General features: G+C 47.7%; 1 protein-coding gene across 2 annotated transcripts; it reads right to left on the bottom strand.

The window, feature by feature from the left end:
* Positions 1-8,346: 8,346 nt before the first annotated feature.
* On the bottom strand, positions 8,347-9,506 carry TLCD5 (TLC domain containing 5). Of its 2 annotated transcripts, XM_059829770.1 has the most exons (3): positions 9,308-9,506; positions 8,813-8,885; positions 8,347-8,455 (listed from the first exon to the last, which is right to left on the bottom strand). In XM_059829770.1, the coding sequence occupies exons 1-3, from the start codon at positions 9,504-9,506 to the stop codon at positions 8,347-8,349; spliced, it is 381 nt and encodes a 126-aa protein (XP_059685753.1). The 2 variants fall into 2 exon arrangements, with proteins under 2 accessions (XP_059685753.1, XP_009818468.2); XM_009820166.2 differs by having other exon boundaries at positions 8,347-8,885.
* Between the last annotated feature and the right edge of the window lie 4,949 nt (positions 9,507-14,455).

The following is a 14,455-nucleotide window of genomic DNA, read 5'->3' as shown; positions in this document are numbered from 1 at the left end:
GTGAAATCCAGGGTCAGGGGTGGGGAAATCAATAAGCAATTACACTGTGCAGTACCAATTAAAATAGATCATTTTGTTTTGGTAGCTATAAAGCCCTCACTTAGCCTGAATTGACAGTACCGTCACACAGACACAGATGCTAGAAGTGGAAACTGCGCGTTAACCTCATCAGTCCGTGTCTCCAGGGCAAAGCACCCATGTCCCCAGCAGTTTGGTTTTTACACTCCGGAGCAGAGCGAAGTGGCTCAAGTAAGGAGGACCCTGAAGCGAAGAAGGCCGAGTCCTACGAAGGATAACTTCTTACTTTGCCTTAAAGTAACGGATGGCACAAGCAGGACGGATCCTTGGAGATGCCTTGCAGGGGACTCCCGAAAAGGCAGGCTGACGGGGGAAGGTTTCACTGAGCTTCCTTTTGCAAAGACGCGGGTTTCCAGCCTCGCACCCGGAGCTCATTGAGGAGCTGTTGCCATCTGCGGGAAAATCCTGGAATGGCACCTCTCGTCCGAACCCATCCCCGCCGGCGGGGCGCGGCCGGGCCCTGCTCACGGCCGTGGCCGTCCGGTCAGGGTTTGCACCGCTACGGGCTCAGCGTGAACACAGGTGGGAATCGGCGTACGATACCTTTTTTTCTTCCCTGACACCAGATGTATCACACCTTGCCTCTGATAGCTGGGATACTTTAAATTTTAAGTATGAACAAACAGTGAATGTCGTAATTTTTCTTTCAGGAAGATTTTCCTTCACAACATTTCAGCTAGGATAATCAACCGTTAGAGCAACTTACCTGTGGCTGCAATGGATCTCCTGCAGACCTCAAGTAAAGAATAGACAGCTTTGTAAAATTGTGTGCTGTGAGTAGACGTGATGGGCTATTAGCTGAGTTTCACTCACACAGAATCACAGAATCACTAAGGTTGGAAAAGACCTGTAAGATCATCAAGTCCAACCATTAACAAAAAAAAAACCCCAAAAAACCCCAAAAAACCCCCACAACAACACACACAGCACCATGCCCATCAAGCCACGTCCCACAATGCCACATCCACACGTTCCTTGAATACCTCCAGGGAGGGTGACTCCACCACCTCCCTGGGCAGCCTCTTCCAGTGCTTCACCACTCTCTCAGTAAGGAATTTTTTCCTAATATCCAGCCTAAACCTCCCCTGGCGCAACTTGAGGCCATTTCCTCTTGTCCTGTCACTCATCACTTGGGAGAAGAGGCCAACACCCACCTCTCTGCAACCCTCTTAACTCCATCATAAAAATTAAATGTATAAAGAGCCTTTTAACTTTTGCTACTTACAAGTAATCAATTTAAAACCAGTGACAGAATGCACCAGTATTTTGGAGTGTTATTTAAACTTACCATAATTTGCTAGGCCAGGTGCTGTTCTGGCAAAAAAACGGTCAGCTACCTTTGGAAGGCAACAGCCAACCTGTATGCCTTGCACAGCTGGAGAAGAAAGGCACAGTGGAAATGATTCCCAAGGCTAACAGAGAAGACAGCTTATTTCCCACATGTGCATATGAATTTGTGACTCCTGAAGAACAGACCTTGACCTTGTGTCAGGACTGGGGTAAGCCTGGCTCTGCTCTCAGGCTTAGCACAACTTAAACCTTCCTGTCTTACTGATTTTTTGTAGTGCCCTGCAATTCAATCCAAACTTACCTAAGCACTAACGGCTGCTGCTTAGTTCAGCATCCTTCGATCCCGGGGAAACTGCTCTGGCGTGAGTTTCTTCTGAGCCAGCTGAGAATGTGTGTGGGATTTCGTTATTTGCTGGGATTCTACTTTTGAGAAAGTTGAAGATAGTAATGATAACCCGAATCAAATCGAGACACGTGTCTATCTCCTTGCCCATTCACTGAATTTTCTAGCCAGGTGCTGATGCTAACAAGCTTCACTGTGACATGGATGCAACCTGCTTCAGAAACTGGTATGACTGATCCAACGGCCACTAATGGCCATCTGGATGCAACTCTAATCTGAAAAAAAAAGAATTTATGCTCCACATGGCTGTTCAAAGCCTTTTACCATCTCATACCCTAAAATAAGCACATGATTTGGTACCTACAGCTTGTTCTGCATCCAGTTCACTGTAAATGCTGGAAATGCATACAGGGCTGGTCTATGCTTTTAAGTCACTTGGACACAAATGCAATACTTCGCTGACTTTGTTGAGACACAGTTAGCCTAATCTAGCAGAGCTTCTACTGGGACAGCTTATTACAGTTCCTAAACCTGGATAATCCACATCGCAGTAAGCATTTTCATAGCACTAAGCTTTCTTTCCATATCAGCATAATTAAAGCAGCAACCTTTGTAAGGACAGATGAAGCTGCTGTACATTCTGTCACATGTCTGTCTTCTTGCTCTCTGCTAGACTCAACGTCCTCAGATTGGAGGGGAGGATAAAAAAAAAAAAGAGGTGTCTGTTATTAGGGTAAAATCTAAAGAGATGTAGAATAAAATTATTTCTCATCACATTTGAGGATTATCAGTTACACTGAACAAATCTTAACCTTCTAACATGATACACAATTCAAACAACAACATAATACAAACATTGCGGAAAACTTGTACCTTGTAACATTTGAGAAGCCACAGAAACCGACACTTTCTCCTTCCCATATGAAATTAACTACTAGTAAACCATTCTTACTTTGCAAAAGCTTTTCCACACAGCTTGATCTGTTCAGTTCCTTCTTAAAGTCAGTTTCTGCAGATGCCTTATGTTCCCAACTTATCAGCTGTCAAACTCTCCCTGGAATTTGAGGGAAACAGGACAAAGCCAGCAAAAGCTAACACCTTCTCTTACATGGACTTCCTAGAGCACATACTGAAGCTGACTTGGAAAAAGAAAAGTGCTGGTACAATGGTATAATGAAAAAAGAGTTGCTCCTTGCCCAGAAATTGCTTATGCAACACAAGGCTAATGCTGACTGATTCTCTCTTGGTCTCTGAAATTTGACTTCTTTGGAAATGGCAGCAGATGTGTTATCTTACTTCCAACCAAGCTATACAAAGTCTACAAGTATTGGGAACATACCCACGACTTCCATGAAGCTTAAAACTTTCTCTCATCTTTTTTGTCCAAGCAACAGACCTGCTGACAGCACTGGTATTAGTCTAAAAGCAGACTCCAAAGATTTAAAATGCTATGCTCTTACCTCAGTGCTTGGACTACTGTTGCAAGGGAATAAAGCTTCGACTGTCATAAAAATTGCAATTTCTTCAAATACAAATAAGGAGTTCAGCTAGAAAAAGAGGGCAGAGAACTGAAAGAGGAGGTTAATTTTATAAAGCTCTACTGCAGGGGCAGCAGTAGAAGTAAAAGGCAGGCAGCAGGGAAGGAATGGCTTCAAAAGTAATAGTAGGAAGATAAAAAATGAAACGGCGGGGGGGGGGGGGGGCAGATTTCACCCTTTATAGTCAAAGCACATTTGCCCATTGACTTAAGGCTAGATTCTGCCATGTCATTCCTGAAGACATGAAACTTGGAAGATGCTTGCAGCTCTAAAGCAAAGCTTCAGAATGACACTGTAGTTTGTTTTCTGTTTCTGGACTACCTCAGAGGTTAAACAAACTCCCAGGATAAATGACTGCAGTCCCCAAGAGCCCTTCATCATGCAGCCGGGCTGCCTGTAAACAGGCCAGCATCTCTAGAGGGCTCACACTACACAGCTGCTCCCCAGTGCTGAAGGATTTGGGGATAGATTTAAGGGTTACATCCAAACAACTAAATTGGCTTAACTATTTATAGAAAACAGACTTTTGGCATGCTGGACCTCTGGCAAAATGCTGTGACCATAAGCAAGGCAGAGTAGCTATTCTTTACCAGCACAACACTGCATTCAGGTCTTTCCTGAGTGTGGCTTGGCTACACACAGTTTCAGAGTTGCTGGTACCAGCCATGCAGGGCAGGGCCGTTCCTCTGTTCTGGGTCTGTTCAGTGCCTGGTTCACAGAAATTCCTGTTGGTGCCTGGGTCTTTTACTGCAATCACTGAAAGCATCACTGAAGTAAATGTTTTCCTCTCCTCTTATTTTAGGAGCATCCTTTGAAGCAAAGCTTTTTAAAAGAGTGCACAACTTTCTAAATCACTTGGCAAAGCTGTTCTGTGTGATGGTGGCTTTCCCTGTGCTAAGCTATTGCATCAAGGGCAAAGGAAGCCCCTGTGCAAACAGACCTGAGAGCCCTGCACAACATCCTCCTGGCAGCTCACACCTCCCACAGCAGATTACATGGCACAGTCAGTCCTGCCTAGGGAGCTTTGGGGCATGAACAGAACATGATATACGCAGCTCCCAGCAGCTGCACAGCCCTGCAGTTTCTCTCTAGCTCTGAATGAAAGCAGCCCCCAGTATGCAAGCAATAACATCACAGCAGGTACATGGCGAGACAGACTAGCACCACTTGGACCCCAGATTAAATCTGCATCTTTGCACAGTGCTGACTTTGGCTCACCTCTACAGCTGCAAGTACCCCCACACAAGGCAACATTAAATAACGCTGAAACATACTCTCTTCCTATCAGACTTTCCAATGAAGCAATTCCTAGGCAACAATGTTTAGTTTATGAACACCAAGAGTTCATGGTTCGTGGCGTGGAAACACAGGAGAACCTTCTCCTTTAGCATATAGGGCATGGAAAACAAAGGAAACATTTTTGCTCCATGAATTGCCTGAGAATGGGCGCATGAAAGGCCTGGGAACAAACGCTATGGCAGAAATGCACCCTGTTCAGCCCATCAACAACATGAAAGCACCTATTAGCAAACACCAAACTACTAAGTTTGCAAGGAGAACTTCGCAAGGAAGAGTAGTTTCTCTGCCTCTTAACGTGTCTAAGAAGCAATAATGGTGAAAGCTGTACAAATTGTTGGCTCAGTCCCTAAAAAGCACCCACCAACCACCACTTTGTTGGCAATGCTGATTCATCCAGCAATACACAATACAATTTAAGAACTGCACCCAAGAGAGAAAAATAATTCCTCATGTAATTAAATAATCTTTATTTTATAAAACATAATACAAAGCATCTACACCATTCACTGGTGGAATATTAGTTGCTATTACACAGTAATTCAAACACAAGTTATTATTTCACACTAGTTCTGCAGTTTCCTTTTACAATTCATTCTAGCCACTATGGACAAGCCTGAGGACAGGTCCCACCATGTGCTCCATAGCTTGAAAGTTACACTTCTTCTTCCTGGGTCTGTGATTCTATGCTAAAGCCCACTAGACAGACTACGAGGCCTTGCTCTGAGACATCGGTGCTAGCTCTACCTCATAAAGCCATTCATAATTGCTCTTTTGTTTTCTCGTGCCCTTGTTTAACTTCTAAAGCCTCCACATTGATCACAGTGCTCTACTTCTTCCAACCGAATTTCCCCCCAGTTCAAAGGAAGGGACCGCTCGGCTATTAAGTGCATTCTCTTTCAAAACATCTTCACACAAGGTGTTTCACAGATACCTGCAGTCACTAACTGACATCCTTATTCACTTGGGCAGGTATGGGCTGTACAGCCCCCACAGAAGGGCTGTAACCATGCATTAAGCTGCATACCAAACCTCACCAAACCTCACCAGAGGTCAGAGTCCAAATCATCAGGACCGGTCAGGAAAATTCTTGGTGGGAAGTCAACAGCTGCACTGAGAAATGAACAGGCTGTTTTCACCTACACTTCTTCAGGACTTGCTGCTGAAAGCCCTTATGCCCTGGTCAGGCTGGCTGCTGAAACTCTTTCGGCTCTGGATTTACTGCAATCCTTACTAGGCAAAACCCACCACTCTTCAACTTGGGAGTCCAGCTGAACAAGCAGCAGAATGGCTGATCTTTATGCATGTGTCTAGCTTACTCCTTTTGACTCCTACCCACAAGCACCACTGCAAAACACCTTGGATTTCTGCTTTTGTGAGGCAAGCCAGATGCTGGGAAGTGCCATGTTCAGGTGACAAAGTACTGATGATGCATCATAGTGAGAAGTTCTTCACTCAAAGCAACAGCATCTTGCCTTTATACAGCAAGCTTGACACAGACCACTAAGCATTACTCGAAGGTGGCTTAGTGTTAACAAATGAAAACACCCCACGAGGTAGGTAATACTGTAGCCACTTAATGAAGTGGGTAAGCTGAGGCAAAAAGGCTCCTTGACATGCCCCACAGCAGAGCTGGGAAAGAACCAGCAAGCCCCAACTAGCCCTTCTTGTCTCCCTTCAAGGCTCAATAGTCGTATCACTGCACTGTGCTACATGAGTCAAGTTTCCTTTTCAGGACCAGCTCACCCATCAGTTGGCTCTGCTAATCTGAAGTGCTTTGGGCTCTTCAGGTCTTTGGCTGCAACAGGCAAGGCTCGCAGCAGAACTGGCACCTGAGCTGCACTGGAGGCCTGGTGCTGAGGCTCAGAATAAATGATCATAATAATGACAGCAATAACAAAGGAACAGCGCTTGAGGAACATACAGTGAAATAAACACCAGAAGCTGCCAACTGGGGGATAGTTTTTCCCTGCAAATGGGACCAGATAACTAACACTTATTCTTCCTCCCAGTTAGGTTCACTTTTTTGCTTAAAAAAGGCCAGATTCTGTGCCTCTCGCTTCTTTAATTATTAGGCTGTAAAATAAGTCTCTCTCACCCTATAAATGCTCACTTTTATAAAGTGACACAGATCCAGTCAGGGAGACAGAAGTGAATCCAAAGCCCAGGGGTCAAGGCATCAACTCAGATGAAGGAGAGCTGACGTTAGGTGTCTGGCTTAAACAGGGCAGAGTAGCCGGGTAGCTCTTCCACCTTACCCACCAAGTTTTGAAGATGCATGTTGGCCACTCTTCAACCAGAAATCCCAATTTGAATCTGAGGAAACACTCTTGTCGAAACTGGTATTTATGGTCCTGGGGAAAAACATCAATGCTACTTTCAAGTGTTTATCAATCTTTTTTCCACAGAACTCCCAGACATTCATCTACAGTACCCCACTACCCCCAAACACTGTGGCAGCCTCTGGGTTCATGTACACTGATCTGAATCTGGGATGACGCTTCAAGGGCAACAGAAATACACAGCCTTCAATACAAATCAGGTTCTGACCGCTGTTCCCTTTAGATTGCCAAAAATGGCAAGTACAGATTGTTTGCAGATTGCTGCAGTAAAACACTGCATTTGCTGTTCTTATTTTTAAAAGTTACTTACAGTTTGGGGAAGGTATTTGTCTGACTATCTCAAGGCATGCTGTTTAGTCTCGGGCTGGATCCACACTATGCCTGTGTTTGGGCCAAAGCACAGCAGAGGGAATTTCGGCATTCTGCAGACAAATCGGGGCTTGGTCCATCAGCCAGAAAACCACTTACTGGCAAGTCCTGATGGGGCTTCCCATAACAGAGAGCATTGGTCACTCAAGAAGCTAAAAGCTGTATTTGGAGGGGGTGGTTTTAACAGTCAGGGATGAAGAAGAGGGAAAAAGTCAGAAAAGAATTTCACATCGTGGGCTGTGTCTTTGGGTGTATTCACAGAGCACCTAGTCCTGCAAGGCGCCAGTGCTGATTAGAGCTTCTGGATACTACTGAAAAATAAGTTACCAATATGTTATTAAATAAGTTATTACAAGGAATTAGAAAGGGTAGTAAACAATGACCTACCTAAAATACTGTTCTTTCTAGAGTCACACTCTAGCTCCACCACCAAAATCGTTTCTCCCAAAGGAAACACAGGGATAATGAACAAAGTGCAGATAACAACCATCATTTTGCATTTATATAGCACCTCTCAAGTCAAGATCTGAAAGTGCATAACACAGATGGATCAGCTCCATCACCCCCAGTTCACAGATGGGGAAATTAGGCACAGAGTTACAGTTACGTGACTTGCCCAAGGTCACGTAATGAGTTGGTGGAAGAGCCAGGAATCCCAACTCTGACAAAACACTAGAACGTGCTTCTTCCTAACAGTATGGAGAGTCACTCTAGCTGTCTAGACTGTACAGGACATTCTACCAGTGCTGAAGGAGTTAGCTCCCAGTGCTGAAGGAGTTAGCTACTAACATTACTATTTACACCTGCACTGCTGGACTAGTTATGTTTAGTCTGTAAAATTAGCCCTTCTTTCACTCATATCATTTAGCGCATGCTTACGTACACACTGAGCCAGCCCCTGCCAGGCCAAACACTGCAGGTCCAATGAATCCATGGCATAGCTCCATGGATTTCAGTGGAGTTATGCCAGGGATAAATTTGGCTCCAGAATTGCTAACGTGTGTTGGCTTCTCTCCCACCAGTGGCATTTCAGGCACGAGCCCCTTCTTGCCAGATTGTGAACTCGAGGAATTCTTTACTCAGCATCCAGTCAGTGGTTTTTCAGATGTCCATTAGTTTTCAAGTATAACTCATCACTCCTCCAACTCCTCCAAGCGTGGTACTTCTTCATGCTCTTCCTCCTAGCGAAGCGACAGATGCTCACCATGAAAACCCAGGAGACAGCGTACATGATGACGCCACCCAGCTTAATGTACCACCTGGGTTTGGGAGAAGCAAGCTCACAGTACATCAGCCAGGCCCCCACTCCAATCCGCACCCCAGTGAAGAGGACCACAAAGAAGAAATCCACCACATCACCCGTGAAACTGTGGTAACATCCCACCTCCTTCAGGAACCAGCGGGCCTGCAGCAGTGGGTTAGTGATCTCACTACCAAAGATGACGGCATTGACCTCCGCAGCTGACTCCCCAAGTGCCAATGACGCTGTGATGCCCAGGATGCTCACCAGATGGTGGGCCAGCATCAGGGCACCCTCTGTCTGGAAGTACACACACCAACAAAGGTCGAAGAGGAAGTAGCCCAAGCTAAGGCACAGCCCATGTACCTGAAGAGTTGTGTTTGGTGATCCTGAAACATAAAGACACCAGACAGAGCTTTAAAGCATGGAGGCAACAAGCAGGCAGGATCCAAGACAAGGAAAGGGTATTCACCTTCAGCATTGTCAGGCTGATATCAGCTTGTACTGATCACAGCTTAGCTGGAGAAATCGGACAAGTCACAATACTAGAGTTGTTAGTCTAACAGCTGCACATTCGTAATGGCCACACAATGTGACCATACACTCTGCCAGATTGCAGCTGGGGAGGGTCGTTACACTAGCAAAATACAGTACCAGTCTCTCCATTTCTCTAATGCTTTCCACCACAAAGCAGCTCAGATATCGTTACAATCATCATTCGTCAAGTGGGCTGGATACCAAGGTGGTAGGAGAACACCACTTTGTGCCATCACCCATTGGGGGACTTGGGACCACAACTTTCATTACTTACCTGGGTTACTCAAAGGCCAGGGACCATCAATAAAGCCAATGTAAGCAGAGAGACAGGTAGCAAGGATGCCATGGGTCAGCGTGACCAGCCTGCAGCTCCATTCATAATTCCGGTGCTTGTAGCGATGGCAGAACCAAGCGTAGAGAGAGAACCAGGCAAGCAGGCTGCAGGCTATTCGCAGAGGCAGGGAGAACAGCATCCTGTCACAGGAACAGAAAGACAAAATGCATCAGAAGGTCTAGCCTTCAGCAATATTAGCACGACTCACTGCAGCACTTCACCCATAACCATCCCAGCACTGAGTGTACTGTACTGTTTCTTGATGGTGTTGCTTGCTCCTGACAAATTTTCTCTGCAGAAGAACTGCGGTTCCTCTGGGGAAAGGCCTACATCAAAGAAGGGTATCCTTGAGAATTAGGGCAGATTCACCATGTGGCCACCAGCACACAGACCCCCACCAGTGTCACCTCAGCTGTGAGAAGATGCACTGAAAGCAATGACATTGTAATGCAGTGAGTTCCCAGCCTAGTTGAACAGAAAACATAATACTACTTGGTAATGCACCTTGCAGGACTTCCCCAACCAGTCTATGATGCAGGATCTGCTGGGATACGTTAGTGCTCACCTGCACTGCCTGAGGGACAGGCTGAGGAGTGCCACATCCAGCACTAAGGCTTTGATCCAGAGCTACTCCTGCCCCTTTGTTTTTCTTCCCTGCCCATATATCTGCATTTGACTGGTCTGCTTGTGTTGCCCCACCTGACCTACTCATCCTGTCATGCTGTTTGCTAGCTTGGTCCCTCCTCTCCTGAACCAAAAAAACCAAGAAAACCCAAAAAACACACAGCCTCTTGATAATCTTCCCAGGGCAGTGACATCAACTGCAAATAGGTCAAGAGAAACACAAAGGCATCGCCATCTCCTCCTGCTACTGAATTTTAACCTTCTAGCACTAACACATTTCCAGGACAGTTTGGGAAAAAATGCTTTAAAATCCCCTTATCTTCCCAAGGAAAACCTCCAGTGGAACAACATACAGTTCAAGCTTCTTCATGAGCACGCGAGGACAAAGCTCAGATTAGAACAAAGCATCCCCCAGCAAACGGTGATCGGATAAAGGGGCCTACCACCTTCGGGAGCAGCCAAGCACTCACACAGCCAGTCCCTTTCCTACCCCCGGCTGCACACCACGAGTGCCCCCCACCTCTCCTGGGCAAGGCGCTGGGCGCTGCCTCCTCTGCAGTTTGAGAGGAGTGAGACAAGGTGAAAACTACTCAACTCTCCCAACTGCAGACTTCATTTCATCTTTTCTGGCACCAAGACCTCCAAATCTTTTTGATGCAAAAGGATGAGAATCTATGCCCAGGAAGATTTTTTTCAGCAGTATTTCTTTTATACACCTTCCCTCACTCACTGTGCAACACAGAATCTCTCAAACAAGCAAATGACATACTGCCAGAACAAAATTACGGTGCATAAACACCTATAGAGGACGCTGCTCTTGTTGCTAAAAGCCCCCCAAATACATAATACTCTAATATCTACATCTCGTTCATATTTATAATACCTTTCCATGAAATATAAGATGTGTCTGACTACTCCTGAGCATTCAGGGAAGTGCATCAAAAGAAGTTGAGTCACGCTCTGGGATACGCGATTTTCCAGTTGTGTAATAGCAAAAGCGCCAGTGGTCCTGCTGGCACCTGCTGAGCAGCGCGCTGGATTCACACCCAGGGCTGGGGAACACCAAAAGGACTACACGTGACGAGGAGTCAGAGTTGCAATGCCCAACCTTCCTGTTTGGCCTGTTGCAAGTATGACCAGGAATGACTTAGGAGGCTGGGTAAACAAAACCATTAGGGCACAATGAGCCTCGGGAACGTGGGGAGATCAAATAAGGATGTGATTAACTGCTCTGACCCGCTGTTTCCATTGACATCCCTGGTACTTGAGGTCTGTATGCATTTAGAGTCAGGGCAGATAAGGCAGGAAGAATTCTGATGTGACAAAAGGGATTGACCAGCTGGGGAAGCCTGGTAGAAGGAAGAGGAATGACCTTTTAAACATTTTGAGGTGTTTTCCACACCTACTCGTGAAAAAGATGTTTCTCCATTCCTTGGAAAGAAATATGGGGGCTACCTTCCAATTGCACATCAAAGCTCAATGTTTGTCATTAGCGTATACAAAACATATTGCACCTGTGAATTATGCCTGTCCCCACGCACTGGAAAGGGCAATAGCCGTAAAAACATCAGTAATTACAATCGCTTTGTACCACCAGTAGCAATGGGATCATGAACGAAAGCAGGCTCTACAATAATCGTATGTGCCTAAAAACCTAATCCGGAACAGCCCTGCTCGCCCCCAAAGAGCTTAAAAACCAGATGGGCACCTCCAGCAAAGCACCGTTATTTCCTTTTTTTTTTTTTTGTACAAATGAGAAAATGGAGGAGCCCAGAGAGCCTAAACAGCACGCCCCAAACCACGGACACAGCCTGCCCAGCCGAGCGAGCCCGCCCGCAGCCACCACCTCCCCCCTCGGGATGCAGCCGCCCGCGCACCCACCCCGGGGCCTCCCGCCCCGCTCGCCCCACCTGCCCGGCGGCAGCCGCTGCCCGCGGCCCTCCCGGCGAACCAGCCGCTCTCCCGCCGCGCCGCCCGGCCCCGCTCTTCTCCAGCGGCTTCCGCGGGGGCCGGGCCCCCGCCGGCCGGCGCCCTCAGCGCGGCGCGGGCACGGCCGGCGAGCGCCGGGCGGCTGCAGCCCGCGAGCCGCAGGGGAAGGCCGCAGGGCCAGGCCCTTCCCCGCGCACCCACCTGCAGGGACGCGGCTGCTGGGGCCGGCCCGGCGCCGCGCCTCCGCCGCCCGGGAAGAGGAAGCGGAGGCGGCCGAGGGGCACCTGCTGGCGGGGAGGAGGGACGGCAAGGGCCGCGGGCGGGAGGGGGCCCCGGCGCGCCCGGCCGGCCCCGCACGGAGCGCAGCGCCCGGCGCTGCCCCGCAGGCCCGTTGCATCGCCCCGAAACCCAGCCAAGAGGCCGGTGACCTGCGGGGCTGGCCCCGCCGCGCAGGGTTGCAGCCCGCTCTGCCTGGCGGGGAGGACCTCGGCGCGATGCCCAAGGGGTTGCTGCTCGCAGAACGAGGGGCGGGTCGCCTTCCCGCCGGGCACCCACACACGCAGCATTGCTTTAGCCTGTGGGCTCAGGAAATCAGTCCCAGGCACCCACGACCCGCTTCAATCATCTCACGTGTCCCAGAGATAACAGGCATGAGCACAGGGCTGCAGGCAGACGCGGGCTTGCTTTACCCACACCCAGGCAGCACCTGATGTGAACCGACTCTTCTGCAGAACTTGCAAAACTGCATCAATATAGCACCAGCTTCAAGGTAACACACCCCGCGGGGTCTATCATCCAGGCACAGCACCGAGCGTGCCGCTTCAGCAGGCTGGGAAAGCACACAGCCCAGCCCTAAACATGCCCTCTCATCCGATGCTTATGCAGCAGTTACAAAGCCTAGCAATTTCTTCTCGCTGCAAGCATTCAGCGCCAAACCCCATCTTTTCTCTCTCCCGCCTTCATCTACGTCCACCGAGTAGCAGAATCCAGGGCTTATGCAGGACCCCTAAAGCAGCTTACAGAAATGTTCCTCCAACCAGCACACTTACTCCTTTCGTAAGTTGCATTCAAAACAATCTCTCACACCCAGAAATAAGGTTGTTTTTTTTCCTTCATCCTGTCAGGTTTTACCTTTTGAAATACAGATGGTGGGAGTGGCTTGTCCTGCCTCTTACAGCACTTGTAATGAGCCTGTTTTCAACCGGGTATCTCTCTATCTTACCTACCCAGTTCAGGCCAGGCACAGGTTCCCATTGCTACAAGATGCTCATCCTTCAGCTATTTCAGCACTACATCCTTACTAGCATTAATAGCACATTTGCTTCTCCAACAAATCTTAGGTCTCATCTTGCTTTCCTCCACCTTTGCTGGACCAGGCACCAAGCCCCCTCCCATAGCCTCAAAAAACACCAAGATAGAGCTGTTCTAATATTTAGCTTAGGATACGGAATAGTGTTGACAGACAGAAAACTATAGGGTGAATGTTGACTCATAGCACAGAAACTGTGCTGCCAGGAAGAACAGAGATGATCGCAGAAGAGCACTCTGGAAGTCCTAACAAGGCAAGGACCATTTAATGCCTGCGGTAGAATACAGAGAAGGAGTTGTGGGGTTTTTTTGTTCTAGATCATACAATGTGCAAAATTTGCATCTAGTGAGATGCAAGGTGGCAAGTTAAATCATCTCCCAGTGGATCGTACCAGAAGTTAGGTGCAGCTTATGCACTAATTTTGTTTGCTTTGTGCCAAGTCAGCCATTTCAATAGGCAGGCTGAGTTGCACTGGCTCATTTTGCCTGCAGATGAATAGCATTCAGCAAAACAGTCCAGGACAGGAACCGCTGCTAACAGTTATTTGCCCACTGCTACCCATTTTAGTATAGCTACACCCTCCCTCAGCAGTACATTCTTTCTTCTTGTATTCTGTCTGTACCTATTCTACTGAGAGCTTACAAATCGAAGGGTCACAGAACACACCAGCTTGCCAACACTGGGAAACTTGTTGTCCAGAAATAAACTGGAAATATACAAGAACTGGAAATACACAGAGCCCAAAAGCCTTCTTCAGTGATAGGCCAAGGCTGACGCTCTCTTTTTGTGACTGTAAAAGCCCTCAAGGCTATTTGACAGATAAAAATCAAGCACCTGTATTAAAAACTACATTCTTTGAAATGTTGGCAAATAAGAAATTCAATGGGATACCGAGGGTGGAGCCAGATGCTTTTCCAGCATCACATTAGAGGGTTTAACACTAAAACTATCCTTAGATGAGACACGGTGCATGACCACCTAAGGGCACTTACTTTGCTTCAAATCTCACCGGGTAACTACCATCAGTTCTGTTTCGCATGCAAGCAAGCTGGGTGCACTGGGTTACTGTCCCTCAGCTGAAGGAAGAGAGTTTTCTTGTTGGCAGCCAAGCCCAGGCGCACCCCCACTCCAGACAGCAGAGTCCTGGCCCAGCAGTAGCCCGTTCTCAGCTGGAAGCAGCCATTCAGCAGTGGCTTAGGACATCTGACACCAAAGGTGTTCTCAGG

This window comes from Gavia stellata, chromosome 26 (assembly GCF_030936135.1).
Source record: "Gavia stellata isolate bGavSte3 chromosome 26, bGavSte3.hap2, whole genome shotgun sequence".
Taxonomy (NCBI): Eukaryota; Metazoa; Chordata; class Aves; order Gaviiformes; family Gaviidae; genus Gavia; species Gavia stellata.
This window is presented reverse-complemented; position numbering and strand designations above follow the sequence as displayed.

Excerpts from the sequence above, each read along its gene's own strand:
- TLCD5 (XM_009820166.2), bottom strand. The coding sequence starts at position 9,506 with ATGCTGTTCTCCCTGCCTCTGCGAATAGCCTGCAGCCTGCTTGCCTGG. Across the intron at positions 8,886-9,307 it reads CTGGCCTTTGAGTAACCCAG|GATCACCAAACACAACTCTT; the intron begins GTAAGTAATGAA and ends TTTATGTTTCAG.